General features: G+C 32.8%; 2 protein-coding genes across 7 annotated transcripts in view; one reads left to right on the top strand and one right to left on the bottom strand.

The window, feature by feature from the left end:
* Nucleotides 1-17,581, top strand: part of NitFhit (ntrilase and fragile histidine triad fusion protein NitFhit) — a 78,180-nt gene extending 60,599 nt beyond the window's left edge. For 3 of the 5 annotated variants that reach the window (XM_085824337.1, XM_035363695.2, XM_035363696.2), the window contains 5 exons: nucleotides 11,076-11,244; nucleotides 11,837-11,947; nucleotides 16,442-16,587; nucleotides 16,665-16,763; nucleotides 17,376-17,581. In XM_085824337.1, the coding sequence (XP_085680463.1) occupies nucleotides 11,076-11,244; nucleotides 11,837-11,947; nucleotides 16,442-16,587; nucleotides 16,665-16,763; nucleotides 17,376-17,474 (624 nt within the window). In that variant the 3' untranslated portion in view covers nucleotides 17,475-17,581. Of the gene's footprint in view, nucleotides 1-11,075; nucleotides 11,245-11,836; nucleotides 11,948-16,441; nucleotides 16,588-16,664; nucleotides 16,764-17,258 lie in introns of all 5 variants that reach the window. The other 2 variants (XM_035363694.2, XM_035363697.2) reach the window with 2 other exon arrangements.
* Nucleotides 17,555-22,887, bottom strand: part of LOC118192695 (protein SHQ1 homolog) — a 64,957-nt gene continuing 59,624 nt past the window's right edge. For both annotated transcript variants that reach the window (XM_035363691.2, XM_035363692.2), the window contains 2 exons: nucleotides 21,742-21,787; nucleotides 17,555-18,657 (listed from right to left, as the gene is read on the bottom strand). In XM_035363691.2, the coding sequence (XP_035219582.1) occupies nucleotides 18,163-18,657; nucleotides 21,742-21,787 (541 nt within the window). In that variant the 3' untranslated portion in view covers nucleotides 17,555-18,162. The remainder of the gene's footprint in view (nucleotides 18,658-21,741; nucleotides 21,788-22,887) is intronic.

The following is a 22,887-nucleotide window of genomic DNA, read 5'->3' as shown; positions in this document are numbered from 1 at the left end:
AATACCTTAGAATGTTGGTAAAATTTTGCTAAAAACACATACACACAAAGAAATTTGATTTATTTTGCTGTGTATCATTTTGCATTATAAATTTTTTGGTGTGTGCACTGAGAGGAACAGCAAAATCTCTGCCTACACCATTAGAAATTATTATGTATGCTTTCCCTCAAATCTTACTTTTTATCTGTGGAAATTTTATAGATTTCTGTTTGTGGCTTAATTTAACTATTAAAACATTTATTTCTCTTCTAAAAAAATGTAAAGAAAAACTTGCATACTATAATCAGTGCATAGGGATCTTTTAAATTTGCTGTACTGTATTTTGTCACAATGCAGTTTTGTTTTACTGGCATAACACAGAAACAAGTTGCATCAGTTCTAATACTCAAATAAATTAGTTTTGTAAAGTTTCTGAGACAAAATAAATTGATAAATAAATAAACTCCAAAACTTAACAACTATTCCTAATTCCCCCCTTCCCTGTTAATGTATAAGCACTTTTAAGTCGTATGTGTTGGTATCTAATGCCTGTAGGTGGTATGTTCCAAGAACTGAGGTAGTAACATAAATAAAATTTAATTAATAAATTTTTGCTTTAAAACATAATTAACATGAATTTAAGTAATAATGAAATGTATACTGCATTATACATTTCTAGTGCACTTCCTCTACCTTTCAAAGAGTGAATGGCAAAAATTATGAAACAATACTAGTTCACCTAGGCTGTTGTTTCTGGTGATTATTTAAGAACTAATTGCAAAGCATTTTGTGGTCTTCATCATTTGTTACATAAACCTGGGCATATTTCCCTTAGGAAGCCTGTTGAAATTTTAGACTACTCCTCCAGAAGATGATAAAACATTAAAAATATCTACTTGAACTCTGTAGTGTTATTCAATTTTTAAAAAAGCAAAACAATATAAATTATTATGTCCACCAAAGCAGTGCATACACAATGAAACATGTATCTAAATCACTTATGAATATTTCTGCTGATAATTATGATTGCTATTAGAATATAGTATAGGGCACATTTGACTTGTTATATTTCACCATTGTATAACACCTTGTCATTTGATGTATGCATTATAAGTTAATGAATCTTTGAATCTATAATTTTTTCATATTTTATTGTTTGGGCTGTGATGGATTGAAACTAGTATTGTAATTGAAACTACAAATATGGAGTTTCAGCTGAGCAGCAGAATTCATACTAATTACATCCAGAACATCTAACTCCAGTTAATTCAGTCACTTGTGTCTCTTTCTAGCAGGGCTGTGGAGTCAATAGAGAAAATGTTCGACTCTGATTCCATTTCCTGGAATTTTAAAGATTCTGACTCAGCCTCTCTTATATTTATGTAAACATATACACATGGATTGCAGCTTATTTTTTTAATATAAAAGAAGTAATAGATGCTGCAGACAAAAAAAAAAAAAAAAAAAAAAAAAAACTGGTGGCGTAGGAAATTATTTATATTAATTAGCATTTGGAAAACTGGCATTAGAATTTCTAAGAAACAGTATAGCTTCGGCAAGATCTTCTTTGATAAAGGACCATAGAACCAATTTGATGAACTTCAGAGCTGAGATGAGTCTTTCCACTAGAGTTGGAGGAAGAGCTGTTACTTTAAGGGCTACTTTTTTAACTTTTCAGAATAGATTTTTATAAATTCTAAAAAATGTGTCTTGCAAGAGCAATCATATTTCTCTATTTCTTCAAAGGCTGTGTAGAAATCTTGTTTGTATTTTATCGTTTTTATATCTAAAGGCTCTTGATTCTTTATTTTCATTCGCTTTGCCTAAGCCTTTTCAGTATTATCCAAATATTTCTCAAAAAATCATTAATGGAAGACGATGATAGAGACTCAGTTGCAATGTCTGCAGCTTGACCATCTTGATTTGAATACTTCAATTGTTTTGAGAATTTCATTCTTAATGACAGTTCATAGATGGCTTTTAATTATTTCGTTATCCAACAAAATTCGGTGATTTAGATTTACATATATTGAACTGAGCAAGATCTCATTGCCTAGCAAAATAGTTTCTCTTTTCTTCATTGAAGAAATGATTCCTTCTGCAATAAACCCTCCATTTCAGAAAGAACAAACATCACATTCTTCCATTTTCGCCTCCTGTTAATTCTTCAGATTGTAGCTTTTTTGTGGCTATATACAGTGTAAAAAGAAGAGTTTTCAGTTCTGCAAGATTTCCACAGTCTTTCTGTTAGTGAAACATTAGGGTTATCTACATCTTCTAAAAAAAGTTCTTAATTCTAACAACCTCTATATCATCAAATATGTACTTCCCCCATCATGTTGCTTGATCAATAATTGCTCCTTTTCCTGCTCGCTTCCTAAGAATGGCATTCATTTTGGGAGTTCTTGCTGCTTACCTAAATTGTAACTAAATGAAGCAGTTTAATCAATAATGGCAAATATCACATCCATCCTCCTCCCTTATATTTATTAATATGTCAATAAAATAGAAAATAACTATTTATTAATGTATATAGTCCACAAATAAAAATAATAACTCAGTTTGTCATTAAATCTTTTTTCAATTAACTTTAATAATTTCATTTCAAACTGTCCACCATAAACTGGAGTCAGAGTCGACGTGTTTTTAGCCACTCCAACTCCGACTCCTTTTACCCAAAAATCTGCCTAACTCCGATTCCGACTCCATGACTCTGTCTCCACAGCCCTGCTTTTTAGGATGGGTAAAATTAAGCTCACTATTAATATAATTACCTGCTTTTAATTTTTTATTTTATTTAAATAATGTAATAATATATTGGTGCACATATTTTGTAAAAAGTTTATTAATTTATATGAATGTGGGGCATAAAGGCTTTGGCAAATATACAATCTGTTAAAATTAGTAGGTAATACAGTAGAAGCTCACTGTAATGAATAAATCTTTTGGTCTTCTATAACTTTCTACACACTTAATGTTATTTTATACTGCTATATCAAACCTCCATAGAAATGAAAATCAGGTATGTGTAATGAATTATATGCATATTTTAAACTGCATTTTGTATTTTCATATTTTTTCCAGAATTTCAGCTAATTTAAATGAAAGATTTGCTAATCCTTAAAATCATCCATACTTGGTATGTTAGAGTCCACATTCAATCCATAAAGGAAAACAGTTTTATGTTATTTTTCTTCATGATCTTTATTTTTTATTTCCACTTTTTGTGCTCTAAACAAAGGCTCTGTAAGTACACTCTGTATGTGTACTCAATTTTAGGAAAATGAAGACACAATAAGCATATCTTAGGACACCGTAGGGGTGGGAAACGTGTGGCCTTCATGAGTTTCTTGTTCAGCGTCTAGCTCTTCTAGATTTAAAAATAATAGAATTAAATAAAGTTCTGCCATCTGTTGAGCATAGTATGAATTAGAATGCTGCAGTATTGCAGTTCTATCAGTCTTTCCTAGTCTGAAATTATTGCCATTCTGGCATACTTTTCAGTTTTCCAATGTCCAACAATAGAAATTCTTCTGTTTTGTTCTTAGTTTTAGATTGATCCATATTCATCTAAATCCAAAGCTTGACCCAATTATTCAATTACTTTCAGGCAAGTAAAAATGCAAATATCCCACTAAATTAAATTTTCTATCAGATCTTGAACATTGTTTTACATACTGTGTTTTACATACTGTTGCTATGTTGGTTTTTATAACTTAGCATAACTACTTGTCTATTGGTTTTCTGTGTATTGTAATAAATTTATTGAAAAATTCTTCTACTTTATTATTTTTATTTGAAACAGTATTTAAATATATGTAGTTGTTTATTAAAAAATATTAAAGACTAATATTATTAGTTAAGTTATATAATAAGTTATTAGCTTTATGTGAATACAAACATATTTTATATTGTAAATTTGTATTTTAATAAATGACTTAATGTTTTTTGTATTATTTCTATATAATGCGCAGTAAAGTCTCTGAATACTGGTAGTTCAGTCCGAGGTTCGAATCCCGTGAATAGGCTGGCTGCATGGGCGTTTTCATGGTTTTCCCCATGTGTAACATGTATACGAGCCAGTTTTCCCTAGAAAGTCTTCCACGAAGGCATCCCTTAGGCAGATAGCCCTAGTGTGCTTTGCCATAATTAAATAAACCAAGCCAAATCTTAATGCAGTAAAGTAATAAAACTTTACCGAAACTGTAATAATTTCACAAAAGTCGCATTTATAGGTATATCAACTTATATGCGGCCTCCTTTATCACTGCTTAGTTCAAATGTGGCCTATCATGATAAATAGGTTCCCCACCTCTGCCATAGGGTATTATTGACCACTGAACCAAAGAATTTGAAGTTCTCCGAATCCATTCAAATTCTTTGATTAAATTGTCAGACAAAGCTCTATGCAAGTCTGATGCTATGATGGAAATTTAGAAATTTTTGCTTATGAAAGAAGTAATGAATCATATGAATTTCAGGTATCCAGCTGATTAGACTTTTAAGGAATGAAATTTTTAAATCCTTATCGGTTTGAGTGTAAATGTTCTTCAAATTATGTCCTTTGAATAAGGATTTTGCATTTTTAGGCCTTTTGCATCACATGATTTTCTTTATAAATGTTACTGGTTCTCTGCTTTGAAACAATAAATGTAAATTTCCTTCAATCTGCATAATGCCAGTAATTCATTTTTACTACTTTTTTATTATTATTGATAAAATAATTACTCATAGTTATAAATGGATAATTTGAGGGAAGAATCAGAAATATATTTATGGCAAATAATTTTTCGTGTAAAATTATTATACACGTAAACATTATTATTTACTTTATTAAACATATGAAACTGGGAAACAACAAAAAAATTTAATAAATTTGCATAGTAATAATTGTAATTAAATCTTAATATGATTTTTTTAAATTAGAGTTATTATTCAGTTAGTTATGTGTTTATTATTTAGTTAGATGTGACAGTCTTTATATTACAAAAATTTTTTTTTTATTCATCATTCAATTTTTACACGTTTTATTATGTAATCCATTTTTCTTATTGGATCGCATATAGCGAACCAAAGTTCTGGTGCCTCAAAGTTCGTTATAGCGGGGTTCAGCTATAGGTTATTTTGTTTATCTTCAAGTTAAGGCTTGGCTATGAGTGCTGTTTTTGTAAAAGTAAGCTAAATAATGATGCCTATGGCCCTTTTACAAAAAGAAGTTTTGTGTTTATAGTCAGGATTTTTTAGTAAAGAGATAAGAAATCTAATTTCATTCTTTAATTTATTGAGAATGATGTATTTTGTGTATTATTTTACAACAATAAAAATGTCTTATTTTTAATATAATAGTCTTTCTTGGCATATAATAAATAATGTAAACAAAAATCTATACTATTAAAATCTGTGTGCCTCTGTCTGTTTGTGTGTTTGTAACATCATCTCCTCGGGAACGGCTGGGTGTAGAGCTTAGCGGAAGGTACCGTTGGATTCAGAATTCCCGTGGCTCGCCATATTGACCATCGGCATCTTCGTGCGACTTTAATTAGCCGAGATATTAATTAAAAACTGATTTTCTCCCTACATTTCCCTACGTTTTGCACTTTCTTTCACGGGTTTCCCCTATTTTAGGGATTTGGCCGAGTGCCAAATTCGTTTTTCTCGAATATCTGCGGAACGGCTCCGAGTTGCGATTCGAAACGCATATCCCCGTATTCGAAAAAAATCAACGAATCCATCGATACCGGTCCCATCTTCGTACGACAATAATCGGCGGAGTTATTAATTAAAAACTGCGAAAACGTTATTTCATTTTTCGGAGTGGCAACCGTCTCGGAATTAGCTGAGATAAAATTGCTTTTTCGAAAGCGCCGGGGGGATGACAATTGCTTCCGCTCGAGATTTGTGCTGGCGAAAGGTTACGTGTCAATTTCTTTTTTCTTAAATATCTATGGAACGGCGCTGAGTTGGAATTCGAGGCAGGTGTCTGCGGATTCCAAAAAATTCTACGAATCCAATGATACCATTCTCATCTTCGTAGGACGTTAATCAGCTGAGATATTAATTAAAAACTGTGAAAACGCTAATTTTCGGGCTCATTTTTCCGATTGCAACAGTTTCTTGAATCGCCGCAGATACAAATCAAGGTTATATTCTAAAGTTGAATAAAGCACGCGATTGCATGTTACCTAACTGTATTTTAAAAATATTTCGTTAATGTAGGCATTTTAAATAAACAGCTGCTTTTCACAATTTTTTTTTAATTTCAGGTTAGGATGATTGTCACGTTAATTCTTTTATTGATATTGAATAAAAGTTATTATATTACATTAAATTTAAATGATGACGTTCTTGAAGTTGTACAACTTTAATCAGCTGGGATATTAATTAAAAAATCTGAAAAAGCTATTTTTTAAAAATATGTTGTTATTTTTTTAATAATAAATTTGATTTTTTGGAATAATATGTTTTTTTATGTTATTAGATACGTGCACTTAATTTAGATATTATCTTTTAATGCAAATGATATTTTAAATAAGTTCGCACCAATAAAAATTAAATTCACACTTTTTTTTTTTTTTTTTAGATTAAAGATTTTTCTTTGCTCCTTTGAGATGGTATACGGTAACTTTCGAATCCCGGTGAGCAGGCAGGCTACACTCATGTTTTTTGTGATTTTACGCATATCTGTTGTGTATGCAGTGTCTTCTGGATGCATAAATGAATAAAGCTGAACTCTGGTAGTTCGGTCCTAATTTCGAATCCCGGCGAACGGGCTGGGTCCATGGGTGTTTGCGTGATTTTACGCATGTGCCTCGTGTACGCAGCATCTTCTGGATGCATAAGTGAATAAAGCGGCCGAAATTCGCTCAAAACCTCTGATTACTGGTAGTTCGGTCCAACTTTCGAATCCAAGCGACCGCGTTGGCTCAATGTGTGTTTTCGGGATTTTTCGCATGTGTAACGTGTATGCGGTATCTTCTGCATGCATACTTGAATAAAGCGGGAGCAGCCCGCGCAAAACTACAGAACACTGGTAGTTCGGTCCAACTTTCGAATTCCGGGGTACTGTACATAAAATTTGGTCGCATACGTGAATACAGCGCGCGGATACCGGGTAAAACCGCTGAACACTGGTAGTTCGGTCAAACATTCGAATCTCTGCGAGCGGGCTGGCTGCATGGGTGTTTTCCTGATTTTCCGCATGTGTATAGTGTATAAAGTGATTTCTGGATGCATATGTGATAAAAGTGGGCGCAGCCTGCTCAAAACCTCTTAACGCTGGTAGTTCGATCCAACTTTCGGTGTCGGCGAACGAGCTGGCTCCCCGGGTGTTTTCTTGCTTTAACTCATGTGTATCGTTTATGCAGTATCCTCTCCATGCTTATGTGTATAAAGCGGGCGCAGCCCGCTCCACAAAATCGCTGAACACTGGTATTTCGGTCCTACTTTCGAATTCCGGGGTACTGTATATAAAATTTGGATGCATACGTGAATACAGCGCGCGGATACCGGGTAAAACCGCTGAACACTGGTAGTTCGCTCAAACTTTCGAATCTCGGCGAGCGGGCTGGCTGCATGGGTGTTTTCGTGATTGTTCGCATGTGTATCGTTTATAAAGTATCTCATGGATGCATACGTGAATAAAGCGGGCACAGAATACTGGTAATGCGGTAATTTCGAATCCCGACGAACTGGCTGGCTCCATGGGTGTTTTCGTGATTTTACGCATGTGTATAGTGTATGGAGTATCTTCTGGGTGTATATGTGAATAAAGCGGGCAGAGCCCGCGCAAAGCCACATAACACTGGTAATTCGGTCCAACTTTCGAATACCGGCGAACAGGCAGGCTCCATGTTTGTTTTCGTGATTTTACGCATGTGTATCGTTTATGCACCATCTTCAGCATGCATACGTGAATAAAGCGGGCACAGCACGCGCAAAATCGCTGAAAAATTGTATTTCGGTCCAACTTTCGAATCGGCAGCGGGCTGGCTGGAGGGGTGTTTTCGTGATTTTACGCATGTGTACGGTGTACGCAGTATCTTTTGCATGCAGACGTGAACACTGTTTTGGGCGGGCTCCCGCCCAAAAGCGCTGAACACTGGTATTTCGGTCCAAATTTCGAATACCCGCGAAAGGGCTGGAAGCATGGGTGTTTTCGTGATTTTCCGCATATGTATAGTGTATGCGGTAACTTCTGGATGCATAGGTGAAAAAAGCGGGGGAAGCCCGCGGAATGCCGCTAAAAAATGGTAGTTCGGTTCAACTTTTCAATACCGGCCAAATTTAACATAGGATATCTTTTAAAAACGAACAATGATAAGCGGGCTTCAGCCCGCTAGTCTATACTATTAAAATCTGTGTGCCTCTGTCTGTTTGTTTGTGTGTTTGTAACATCATCTCCTCCGGAACGGCTGGGTGTAGAGCTTAGCGGAAGGTACCGTTGGATGCGGAATGCCCGTGGCTCGCCGGATTGACCATCGGCATCTTCGTGCGACTTTAATTAGCCGAGATATTAATTAAAAACTGATTTTTCCCCTACATTTCCCTACGTTTTGCACTTTTTTCACGGATGTTCCCTGTTTTAGGGATTTGGCCGCGTGCCAAAATCGTTTTTCTCGAATATCTCCGGAACGGCTCCGAGTTGCGATTCGAAACGCATATCCCCGTATTCAAAAAAAATCAACGAATCCATCAATACCGGTTTCATCTTCGTGCGACAATAATCGGCGGAGTTATTAATTAAAAACTGCGAAAACGTTATTTCATTTTTCGGAGTGGCAACCGTCTCGGAATTAGCTGAGATAAAATTGCTTTTTCGAAAGCGCCGGGGGATTGACAATTGCTTCCGCTCGAGATTTGTGCTGGCGAAAGGTCACGTGTCAATTTCTTTTTTCTTAAATATCTATGGAACGGCGCTGAGTTGGAATTCGAGGCAGGTGTCTGCGGATTCCAAAAAATTCTACGAATCCAATGATACCATTCTCATCTTCGTAGGACGTTCATCAGCTGAGATATTAATTAAAAACTGTGAAAACGCTAATTTTCGGGCTCATTTTTCCGATTGCAACAGTTTCTTGAATCGCCGCAGATACAAATCAAGGTTATATTCTAAAGTTGAATAAAGCACGCGATTGCATGTTACCTAACTGTATTTTAAAAATATTTCGTTAATGTAGGCATTTTAAATAAACAGCTGCTTTTGACAATTTTTTTTTAATTTCAGGTTAGGATGATTGTCACGTTAATTCTTTTATTGATATTGAATAAAAGTTATTATATTACATTAAATTTAAATGATGACGTTCTTGAAGTTCTACAGTATTTTAAATAAACAGCTGCTTTATGATATTTTTTTTTTTTTTTTCAGGTTAGGATAATTCCCACGTTATTTCAAAAAATTTTCTATGCAGACATTTAAAGAAGAAGTTGAAATTACTATGTAAACTACTAATTTAAATTTTCACTAAAAAAAAAAAAATTCTTTTCGTTCAGGGATTTAAATTGAATATGTTTTTTCTTGGAGATGGTATAGGAAAACCTTTCTTATTATAATTAATTATGAATTATTAATTTCATTAATGTATATATTGATACAGTTTTGCGTGTGATCATATTGAAGTTTATAAAGTAAAAAGAATTTTAATAACGAATCTACTGTTTGAATAATAAATGCGAAAATTTACGCGATTACACTTTCTACAACGGCCCATTTAGCGGGTGAGCGGTAAAGTCACTAAACACTGGTAGTTAGGTCAAGTTTCGAATCCCGGCGAACGGGCTGGCTGCATGGGTGTTTTCGTGATTTTCCGGTTGTGTATAGTGTATGCAGTATCTTCTGGATGCATACGTGGATAAAGCGGGCGCAGCCCAATCAAAACATGTGAACACTGGTAGTTTGGTCCAACTTTCGAATACCGGCGAACACGGGCTGGCTGCATGAGTATTTTCGTGATTTTCTGCATGTGTAACGTGTATGCAGTATCTTATGCATGCATATGTTAATAAGGCGGGAGCAGCCCAGGTAAAATCGATGTACACTGGTAGTTCGGTCCAACTTTGGAATCCCGCTGAACGGAATGCCTCCATAGATTTTTTCGTGATTTTAGTCATGTGTATTGTGTATGCGGTATGTCCTGTATGCATAAGCGAATAAAGCGGGCGCAGCCCGCCCAAAACCGCTGAACGCTGGCAGTTCAGTCCAATTTTCGAATCCAGACGAACAGGCCGGCACCATGGGTGTTCACGTGATTTTACTCATGTGTAATGTATATGCAGTACCTTATGGATTCATTTATGAATAAGGCAGACGCAGCCCGCACAAAACCGTTGAACACTGGTAGTTTGGTCAAACTTTCGAATACCAGGTAATGGGCTGCCTGTATGAATGTTTTCGTGATTTTCCGGATGTGTAACGTTTATGAAGTATCTTGTGGATGCATACGTGAATAAAGTGGGTGGAGAACACTGGTAGTTCGGACCAAATTTCGAATCCAATCGTATGGGCTGGCTCCATGGGTTTTTTCGTGATTTTCCGCATGCGTATCTAGTAAGCAGTATCTTCTGAATGCATATGTGACCAAAGCGGGCGCAGCCCACGAAAAACCGCTGAACACTGGTAGTTCGGTCCAACTTTCGAATTCCGGCGAGCGGGCTGGCTGCATGAGTGTTTTCGTGATTTTCGGCATGTGTATCGTGTATGCAGTGTCTTCAGGATGCATATGTGAATAAAGCGGGAGCAGCAAGCGCAAAACCGCTGAACACTGGTAGTTCGCTCCAACTTTCGATCCCGGCGAACGGGCTGTCCAACTTGCGAATAAAGGCCAATAACAGCGGGCTTCAGCCCGCTCAGCTGGCGGGCTTGCCCGCTAGTAAATTAATAGATTAGACTAAAAAATTCCCCGTTATATATAGTAAATAAGAATTTGGCTTATATAAAAAAGCTACAATAATTCAGATTTCTCAATCATGCATTTGGACTCCTGTGAGCTTGGATATTTTGAGTTTTACTGCGCTTCATATTTGTTACTTTCTACTGACATATTTTGCTATTTTAGTATTGTTAATACTGATTAATGTGCGAAATTTTTTTGTAATAGGTTGTTGATCCTTGGGGTTGTGTCATTGCCTCTTGCAGCGAAGGCATAGGAATAGCATTTGCTGAAATAAAGCCTGCATATATTAAAAAAATTCGCTCAGAGATGCCAGTATGGATGCACAGACGAGAGGAATTGTATGGAAGAATCTTTTTTCCTGAGTGCAAAGAATGTAATAGTCTCTCTTTCTAAAAAGTATAATTATTAATTATTGATATCTCAGATGCCCAAAATATTATTAATGTCGAATGCATATGGAAAACAGTATTGTTTTATGTAAAAATTTTGTGAGAATTTTTTAAAAAATTTTATTGGTAGGTTAATATTTATTTTCTGTATATGAAGTGAAATTTTATTTAATCCTTCATCATTGACAATCAAAGCATTATTGCTTGCAGTACATACTCCTGTAAGATGTTATGAATGGATAAGATTTATATTTATTAATCAATAAACCACCCTTTTTAATAAAATAAAAAAAGTAATTACATTACATTTCTTAATTTTTGAAATGCTTGCTAAATATTTATTGAAAGCAAATATTTTTCAAAAGGCTAGGCTACCAGAAATTTCATCAAACATAATATTCTAGATTTATTCTATTTTGTGGAATAATGAAATGGTATCTGTACATTACTTTGAAGGAAATACTTAAGACTTTTTTTTTATGAGAATGTGCATGAAATAGATTAAAAAGCTTCTTTAAATGGTGCTAATTAAAACTCAGATATTTAAGTGAAATTAATCTCCACTTATTTTTTCAGCAACTCCTGAGATGTATATGTTTGGAAGCTTTAACCTTTCACCAGAGCAGATATTTTATAAGACAAAACATTCTATGTCATTTGTCAACAAAAAGCCAGTACTGCCAGGCCGTATCCTTTCAGCATTTCTTAATCTTTCTTCATTCATGACCCTTTCTTATTATTGATATTTTTTCATGACCCCAGATATTAAGTATAGAATAAAGATAAAAATAAATATTTTCCTATAACAAAGTAATTTCTTTGGTTAAGAATGTAATGTAATTAAAATTGGAAAAAAAAAAAAAAAAAAAAAATGTATATAAAACAATTGTACTTACTATGCTGAAAATCTTATGAAAAGTGACCTATTACATGTTTTTAGGTTATGAAAAAAGCGGACTTAGGAATTTGCAAACAGGTTACTCTTGGCGATTTTTAATCCCGCCAAGTAATATTGGTAAAGAAAGTGACTGATATCTTGATGGGAAAACTGTTCTTTGAAAGGGGAAAAGTTATTAAATTTAAATTCTGGCAAAAGCAAAGAAAAATGAAAAAAGGGAAAATCGTTAAAAAGAGTAAGTCTTCGCACTTATCGACATACAAAAGCGACTTTAGAAATTAAAATGGCCAATAGTAAGAGCCAGTTCCTTCTGTTAGATTTAAGAACAGGCTTCATAATCTGATAAAACGTAATAGATCGTAGACCACTCCAACTTGCATAAACTGTATTTTAATAAATGCCAAACCTTGCTATAATTACTGGAGATGCTAAGGCAACAAGAACTAACATAATATTCATAAATTTGCAGAACTAATTTCTAAGGTTTAACTACAGAGCCGCCTTCTTCAGTTATAGAACGAGAGAGAAGCTTCAACTCAGGTGATTACAATGAAAAGAAGGGAGGCAAGTTACTGAAATTGATGAAAAATGAAAACAGTTATGAAATAATTTCCTGAAAAGTTGAGAGTAAAGGCACATTGGTATTGGGATCGTCAACTGGAACTGAAAGATTTTTATGAATGTGAAACACCTAGAAAATCTAATTCACCATTAGGTGTTTTTTTAAAAATAATTTTGGCTGCAAAAAAATTTTAAATCTGATTTTCTGACCAACAAAGGATTTATTCTTCTTTCCTAACATACATCTCATCTTTAGCAGGAAATTTAAGAGATATCCTAGTGTATATGCAAATCAAAACACACTGGTATATAATCTAGGAGTTCATGTTGGGAATGTGGTTTGTAAGTATGGAACTGTGAAGTTTTTTGATAGAAGAGAAAACAATCCAAAAATTTTAATTTCTATAAAATGCATGCAAATTATTTTATAGTTCATTGATGAAAAGAAAGGAATGACAACATAATTCATATAATTTCTTGAAACAATGCTTTTTATTGTGATGAGAATTTTTTAATGCTTGGTCAATTATGTTAAGGGAAGAGCTTCCATTAGTAGCAACTGCTTTCAAGAGTAGTTGTTATTAGCAACTTTTTTATGTAATTTAGTTCTTGATCAAATGTTGACTTGAAGGAGCAAACTTGAAGTGTTCAAAATGAAGAAATAAAATAAATCTAACTTCTGTTAAGTGCGATCTGAAGTGTGATGGAAGGTAAATAGATGAAAGTTTCTGGTACAGTCAAAAGTCATTAATCCGGACTCGCCGGGACTTCGGCAATTCCGGATTATAGATCAACAGTTTAAATCTGGTAAGATGGCATGCAGAAATTATAAAATTAAAAATATGAAACCGTATTTTATGAAATAAAGAACAATTATGATTTAAAGGGTATCAAAATTTACAAAAAAACAAAAGCTTAATATTTATTTGTTTACTTTATTAACCATTTCTTTCAATGTAATAAGGTGCTTCGTTTTTTTATGTGATAATACATTCTTTTTAATTCTATAAACAGACATAATTTCTTGTTCAGTTACAAGGTTCCGCTGTTCAAGTCCTATAATTGCTGTGTCGAGAATACCGACTAATTTGTCAATCGAAATTTTTTTCGTTTTCAATAACCTCCGTCACTTTCTTCGCTATCGGAAGTGAATTATAATGACGAGGAATTTGATTTAAATCATATCAAAGACGGAGTACATAGAGATGAAATACTACATTTAGTAAGGAATTATAAGCCAAATAAAATAAAAGCATCTGCCGTGAAGATAAGGATAGTGCTGACAGATCAACTTCCAATTAATTGCGCGCGCGACGTTAAAGATAAACAAAGTTTATTCCACTTTTTGTTTAATGGACTTCGAAACATACTTTCGCTTTGTAGATCCTTTACATATTAGTAAATATGTATCAGAAATTCTATTTGACATAATCAAAAGTTCAAGCTTACTTTAATAAAATTGCTCTGACAGTCTGCAAAAAATAATAAGCCGAATCCAATTTGAAGATTAAGGAACAACGCAATCTGCAACATTAACTGAATTAGATAATTTTAGCTTAGCTTATACCGTCTGTTATACATTAAACGCGCATTCGTAAACGTATTTTGCGCACACGCATATTCGCAGCCGTAAAGGTCTTAGCGCATGCGTCAAAGCGATGCATGCGCAGAAAGTTTGTAGCTTTGAGGTCCGGATTATGGGTGTCCGAATTAACAACTTTTGACTGTATAAAGTTTGCAGATTCGCAGCCATTGAAGTCCTGGTATAGAAATGAGAATGCAATTAAAATCCCTTACTTTTAAATCCCAAAACTTCTTTTCACAGTCTTCCCATTTAAGTATTTCAAAAAAAAAAAAAAAAAAAAAAAAAAAAATCTTCCAATTGTAAATGCTTAATCCAGTTGTAAGTATTTCTAACGTTAATAGCTTATCAGATCAAAAAAGAATTTTGAAATGCAATTTTAACTTTTCACAAACCTCAAAACTTTCAATTCCAAAGATTTTAGGTCTGATTTAGTAAATTTTTATATAAAAAGAAATGATTAGGGATTGTAGCATCCATAATGTAAAGTTAAAGAATGAACCTTTAAACCCTAATCAAAACACAAGAGGAAAAGCTACATTGTGTGAAATTCATTCTAACCCAGATATTATAATTTCAAAAGCTGACAAATGTGGTTGGGTAGTCATCATAAACAAAAACATTTATACCAATCATGTTGATGATAAACTCTTACAACTAAAGTACATGTAATCTGATCATTCATCTCAAAAATAGAAAAGTGAGATCAAATCTTCACAAATCCTTCTGAACCACTTACAAAAACTCTTTATCCCATTTGTTGGTTCATGCATTAATATTAATCTAAAATATTAATGCATGAAACATGATGCTGTTCTGTACCAACAATATTTGAATTTTTTTTTTATAAATTGGCACTGAGCTTACCTTTGTGCTCTTATTCACAAAAAGCAATTTGAATGTTCTATGATTAAATGAAGAAAATTTCAGTACTTTTGTATTTTGATTCCTTTTATCTTTTTATTTTATTTATTACTGAATTGTTTGTTAGAGTCTGCTATAAAAATGTAACATATTTAATTATTTATCATTTATTGATGCCATGCTATGCTAAAATTTGGAATAATAATACAGCATTTATTTAGAATGTTAAAAAAAAATATGATTACAGGTTTTATTTCCTTAAATTTATTCTTCTTTCCTTGATGTGTACTTCCAATTACAATTTCTCAAAGTACGAAACTTCCCCCCCCCCCCTGCAGTACAGGAAGGAGAGTTATATTGTATTTCAACTATTCATTACCCTTTAAGTTAAAATCTTGAAACTTGAAAAAATCACATATATGCATCGTTTTTATAGGACCAACTATGTATTAAATAATTTGTATCTGTTTTATTCGGAGTATTTGTTGTTTTATTCGGAAATATTTATTTATTTGGATCCATTATTTTGTAATTACTCCTTAAATTAATAACAATTTTGATACGAAATAGACCCCGAACTGTGATTGAAGTCAGCAAACATGCTATTGAATATCTCGGCAGATTCTGATCATGAAGGTATAAAATATATATTGTGTTTAATTTACTACAGCATGAATGTTTCATTAGTCGAAATATTTACCATATGAAGATCACATTCCCATTAAACAGTACTACAACTGTTTTCATAAAATTCTTACTTTGAGAAATTTTTTACTAACAAATAGTAGTATATATTTATGGACTACTCAGTAACTTTTTATAAGGTGTTTGATTTAGGTTTCTGTAAAAATTAGCTGCCTTGGATGGCATATTATTCAGCTCAGGCTGAGAGGCTTCCAAGACTGCCTCCAAGTTTGTGGACGTTAGTGACTGTAATTCTCTTGTGGCAAAGAGGCATTTCAAATTTTGCAGAGGCAAAATATCTCTTGAGAAGTTAATAGTAGAGGGAAAAGCATGAGATCTTCAGATCTATCTCCCATGAGGCCATCAGTAAAATTAGGATGGAGCTTGGGCAGCTAACCTCTATGGCTTTACCTAAATAATCCAATTTAAGAACATGTAACTAATATATACATATAATATGTAAATGATACAAGGAACTCTCACTATTCATATAATTGTGTTATTAAGATAAATGTTGTGTGTATTTTTATGTATAATTAATCTTGATTTTTTTTTTTTTTTTGTACAAATATAAATTTCTTAACAAAATTAGATGTACTTGTGGCACCACTTCGGTGTGTCAAACGTTTTGAAGATTTGTCTCAGAGTGAACTAAGTGATTTGTTCATGAATGTGCAATTTGTACAGAAAAAGATTGAATCAGAATACAATGCTTCCTCATCAACAATAGCAATTCAGGTATGAAAACTTTCCTGCTTAAAATATTTTCAAGATTTCAGACCATAAACATTACACACTATTATATTTTATTTTAGGATGGCCCTGATGCTGGACAAAGCATACCACATGTCCATGTTCATATTTTACCCCGAAAGCCAGGAGATTTTAAAAGAAATGATGATATTTATCACCAGGTAAAAAACGTTTTTACCTCTCTTGAATAACAATATATACATGAATCTTTTTCTTTCAAATGTGACAAACAATCAAATGAAACTTGGTGGACACCAATAAAATAAATGGATGTACTTGCATGTTAATACTTTTCTGAATATTTTATTCCACTGATTGCCAAATAAGTTAAATTAAATATGGACAGTGAAAAAAAGTGTTTTGAATATTTCACATCAGGTAAACAGCATTCAGAGAACACCTTCACCGCATTAAGATCACTGTCTTGACAGAATTTAGAATAATTTTGTAACTTATATTTTTATGCCAATGATTTTGAATTTTATTCCAAAGTATCACTATGTGTGTATTTATCCATTACATCAGCAAATTTAATTCTTCTGTCTTTTCCACTCTAAAAAATTATCACCTTAACCAAAGATGTTAAATACTGCAGTATTCAATGTTCTTATTTCTTGTCTGTTTTGAGAAAGGAAGATGAATTTCTGTGTTTTCAGAATGATTTTTTCCCCCTTGAAACCCAAGCACTACATCTGCAGTAGACTGAATTATTACTCAACATTCTCTGGATTATTGAAATCACCAGTACTTGATTTTCTTATTCTTATTCTCAGCTTCAAGAACATGATAAATCAGAGGATGGAAAATACAGATCACCAGAAGAGATGGCAGAAGAAGCTAACAGACTAAGAAAACATTTTCAAAATTTCTAGTATGTTTAAAGATGAATGAATATGCTTTTGTTATAGTATGTACAGTAATAAATGTTTCGAGAAAAAGATTAAAAACAGAATAATAAAATTTCATTTTTATTCTTTTATATTCCAAATATAACTTTAGGCTTACAATACATTACACACAATATAAGGCACATTTTTTTAGTAACACAGAAAATAAGCCATCTCAAAATTGTAGAATTTATTCTAAACATTATTGTAGAATTTCATATAAATTCTTGTTATATGAAATTAATACCTTGATTGAAATTTGACAATTTCTTTACAAAATTATTACACCTGGAATATATGACATACAGATATGGAGTTAGCTTATACACTCTAAATAAAGAAATTTTTACTTCCAGATTAAAAAGCTGATTACCATTTTAGTCTCAAAAATATCTTGTGCATTTATTTAATGTTAGTGTTTTAGTATAAGTACTATCACACATGCATTAAGTTGTTGATTTTTACCATTTCTATAAAAATAAATGCAGAATCATTTATATCACAAGATTAATAATGTATAATAATAATGCATTTTAATACAGAATATACTGATTCAGAAACAGTTACACAAGAAAATCTATTGTAAAATGCAAGCTAATGCTGAAATTCTAAGCTAATTAAATCAGTTAACATGGCTCCTTCCAGCAAAATTTTTACAACTGAGAATTCCGACTCATCTGAGTCTTTCACCAATACTTTCTTTTCCAAGTAAACAACTATGAGAGTCGTTATCACTATCTGATGAACTTCCAGTATCGTCATCACTATCTGAAGAGCTTACTAAGCAGTCACTATTTGATTCCTCCGAGGTATCTGAATCAAATGTATTGGAACTGCTATCACTTGAGTCTGATGTACAGGAACTGCAGCTTTCATATCCAGAATACAACTCACTGGAAGCTGAATTTGTATTTTCTGATGCAGAATCACTTGATTCACTGTTTGATTTTTTTTGGAATGTTAATTTTTCTAATCCCATGCAAATGGAATCTGCACTGTTTTCAACACTTTTTTTACCTTGATCAATTCCAAGTGAAGCTTTATTAGGTTCCTTTTTATGCACATTTGAAACTGGCTTCAATAAACATTCATGAGCCATCCAAGCAACAGCAGCAAAACTTTCTATATCAACCAAATTGAAACCTACATCTCCTTTTGTTAGAAGTACCTAATAAAACAAAAAAATTTTGATATCAGAAAAAAATCTCTTAAATGGCAGTAATAACATGTTTTTATTTATTTAATATGCTCTCTCAAAAACTAAATATACATTTATTTTTCGATTGTTAACAAGTGAACAGAAAACACATGTAACACATTAGTACTAACAATCTTTTAAAAAAGTTGTTTTAATATGGACAAACTTAATTTTGATGCCAGAAACATCTATTGTATAGTCTACCAGTTTTTCACATACACTCTATAACAACAACAACAAACAAACAAAACAAAACAACAACAACAACAAAAAAAAAAAAAAAAAAAAAAAAAATCTACGCACCAAGAAGGGGTTGTTCGATGAAGACAAAAATTGGTGGATAGGAAGATTATGTAGAGAATAGAAAACTATTAAAATTTCAGAATAATTGAATGCTTTATTTCAGTTACATAGTTACAAAGTAAGAAAATAAGGTGTTGACCCTCCTCTAGCCTGGATGCAAGCTGCCACATGGCATGGCACAGACTGATAAAGCTCCCAGATGGTTCTCTTGTGGTATTTCTTGCTAAATTTGCTCCAATTGTTGGGCTAGGTCAACAACATTCCCTGGTAGATGCAGTCACCTGTCCATCATATCCCAGCATGGTGGATGGGAGAGAGATCTGGTAAGCCAAGGAAGTGTTTGACAAGCTGTAAGATAGTTCATGGCAACACTTGCAGTATGTGGTCTAGCATTATCTTGCTGAAAAATAAGGTCAGGGTACTGCAAAAGGAACAGTAGTAAAAGAGTTCTCAGAATGTCGTCGACGTACTGCTGTGTTGTAAGTGTGCCTCTAATGACGATCAAAGGAGTCCAGCTGTCAAGAAAAATATCACCCCAGACCATAACTCCCGGTTGAGGGCCTATGTGGTGTGCAATAGTGAAAGCAGGATCAACATGTTGCTCTGGGAATCTCCAAATGTCTGATGATTGTCACAACACAGTTTGAAGCAGGATTCGTCGCTAAAGACTGTGTCCCCAGTCAGCATCATTTCAACCTGATCGAGCCAAGCACCACTGTAATCTGGTCGACAATGTGCAGGCATCAATGGAAGGTGGTGTAACGGTCAGTAAGAGCACATAATTTGCTCTATCAGCCATCTGTGAATGGTCATGGTGGACACTCGTGTGCGGGTTCCACACCTGATGGTTGATAGCAATAAATCAGGTGCTGTGAAAGCTGATCTGACAATCACTCTGTCCTCCCAATCTGTTGTATCACTATATTTGATGAAGACAGTTATTTCCAGAACAGTCCCCCCCCCCCACTTAATCTGCACATTCTGTATATGGCTCTTTCAAAGCACATTTAATTTTTTTTTAAATGTATTAACATGTCTAAAACTCTTACGAGATTCTGCCTCTGCATTAATAAAAAATTAATCACAAATATTGATCTTAGAGAATACTTGTCCATATGATGGCATGATACATACCACTTCAAACACAATGCATGAAGATTTATGTCCATGTGCAATTTCTCAAATTCGGAATTTCTGGATCTGAGACAGTAAACAATCCCGAATTCCAGCATATCCAAATCATATTCACACCTACAACTAAACTATAAGTCAATGGTAGCTGAAGAAACATGACCAAAAAGGAGGGTAGGTATAGATTAGAAGTCATATTGAAAACTAGTGATTCAGAAACAGCAGTTGGGTTTTTATTTTTTAGATGCTATTAATTCATCTACTTGCTCTCAAGCAATAATCAACATGTTAAAGGAAGGTGAAACAGATTACTCCAATATGAAAAACCTACTATTAAACTCTGCATGCTATACGATTATCTCCTTTGAACTTACCGAAAATACTTGTTAAAAACCATATTTTATATTACCAATGCATAAAGTGAATCTCACTGGTGGCATAGAATAAAAATACTCAAACTGCATTCTAACCAAAACAAAAACATATTTTGGATCCGGAAAAAGTTAAAAGTGCATATATAAGGCACTTAAAAGATACCCCAACTGTTGCTTTATCCTGCAACTATAATAACAGACAGAATTCTAGACTAAAAGCTGTTTATTTGAACAAACATATGGGAATTTGGAGCATTGTTTTCCCAAATGAATGCAAGAATGACGATTCAAGTGTCAATTTACTAAAGGAATATTTTGAAAATGAAATTCTAATCTGTAAAAAAACCATTTCTTTTGTTTCTGAATTCTGCCCAAAAATGATAAATCGCCACAGAATTCAGAATGATCAAACTATGCATTAGCTCACATCTCATAGAGTTCATCAGTTATGTCTCCAGTAATCACCTTTGTAAAACTCAAGAGAAGATTTTAAATTATGTTTTCTTAGGCACCACAGTGATGGTTATTTGGAATATACGAGAAAATGTATTATTTAGACAAACAAGAAATGTGCAGTTCATCAAAGACACAAAATAATGTTGACGGCAGTAGCACAGAAGAGTTAAAATAAATTGAGTCTACATATGCTATCCAACACAACAAATAAGCCTCATGAGCATATTTGCAGATTATTTTGTCCATCTGCAGACATGAGCAGTCCAACATAAGTTTTGAAGTCAAAATTATTACTGAAAAAGCTTCTCTAAATTTCATTTTTTAAAACATTCCAAAAAATGAATTCACCGATGAACATGATATTTTTTATAAATAATTTCTTACAGAGGTCAATTAAGCTATTCATATATACATCCTATAAGATTCTTTAAATTCACAAAAATTTCTGAGGCAGCTGTTCAAAACATCAATAATTCTATTAATAACATGGATATCTCAGTATCTTATTAAGTTATAGATAGAAGAAAAGAATCAATACAAAGACTACAACTAATGTTACCTTTCAGTTTTCATTTCATATTATTGCGGTAGTATGAATTCATATTATTGCGGTATATGTTTACTGCAAGTTTAAAAAATTTTAAGATTTATAAATTTTTCTGGAGGAGGTAATAATATGAAATTTTTGCCTTTTATTTTAAAGAAATTTCCATAATCAATACCAAAATCACACACTCTAGTAATAACTGATACATTAAATAAATACCAATTACGCATAAAGAAAACTCACTTTTCCTAATGCGTTTGCAAGTGGAATCAATTTTCTGGTTGAACACCTATAAAAGAATATCAATAATACTTAACATAAATATATTCATTGTTAAAAGTTAATAAATTAAAAGCAATAGTTTTATTCCTCCACAAATAAAATACAGTAGATAACATTTTGAACACTGTGGCATTTGCTTTCATACTTTTCTAGATAAATAGTATGGCAATGATTGCAGAACACCAGCACTGCATTATAACTGATATTTACTTATTTTGGTACCTTCTTCACTGTCAGCAAGAATATTTAATGTATTTTATCATAAAAGAAAATTACTAAAATTTTCTATGAATAACTGATAACATACCTGATAAATGCTTACAAAATATAATTTTACTTATGGATCCTCAGGACTTGAGCACAGCAGTTAAAAGTACGGACATTCAGTATTTCAAACAGATACTAGCAAATGTCTTATTAGGTATACTGATACTTAAAAACTACTTACAAACATTTATAACTTAACTGCTTCAAACTTAAGCATGATTATATACATTTCAAAAAGATATTCCAAAGAAATTTGATAGAGTGATACAGCATATCTACACATTTTGAGAGAATTTTTATTGGGTAGTTTAACAAAGATAAAAGTGTATACTATTTTTTAGGGGCTAAACTTCAGAATATGTAGTTTTTATTTATGCACAAATCTGCCACAACTTTTTTTTTTAACAATATGATTTTTATAACAATTTTTAGCATGTTATTTAATATATGCTAAACAGTAGCCACTGCTTAATTCTATTTTAATAGCATATGAAGATAGTTTTTGAGCATAACAACTATGTAAAACTATCAGTTCATAAAAAAATAATTTTGAAACAAAAAAACCTTTTTCTGCCACAAAAAATGTGTTTCATAAATGTTTGAAGATATCAATTTTATTCAACTCTCTTAAACTAATGTTTGAAGAAATTAATTCTATTCAACTCTTAAACTAATACAGGAAAACTAGTGTTAGCTCATATGGATATAATGTGAAAGTTACCTTAAAAAGTATAGACATGAACCTAAGATCCCTTTCAATACAATACATCATTAAAGCCTGTTAAAAAAGATTATACTTTTAGGATACATATGGTGGTCATACCATCTGAAAGAAAGAGG

Source organism: Stegodyphus dumicola, chromosome 1 (assembly GCF_044657685.1).
Source record: "Stegodyphus dumicola isolate Sdum_Otavi_A_Nest chromosome 1, ASM4465768v1".
NCBI classification, from domain to species: Eukaryota; Metazoa; Arthropoda; class Arachnida; order Araneae; family Eresidae; genus Stegodyphus; species Stegodyphus dumicola.
Note: the sequence above shows the minus strand (reverse complement) of the source record. Positions and strands in the feature narration are given on the sequence as shown.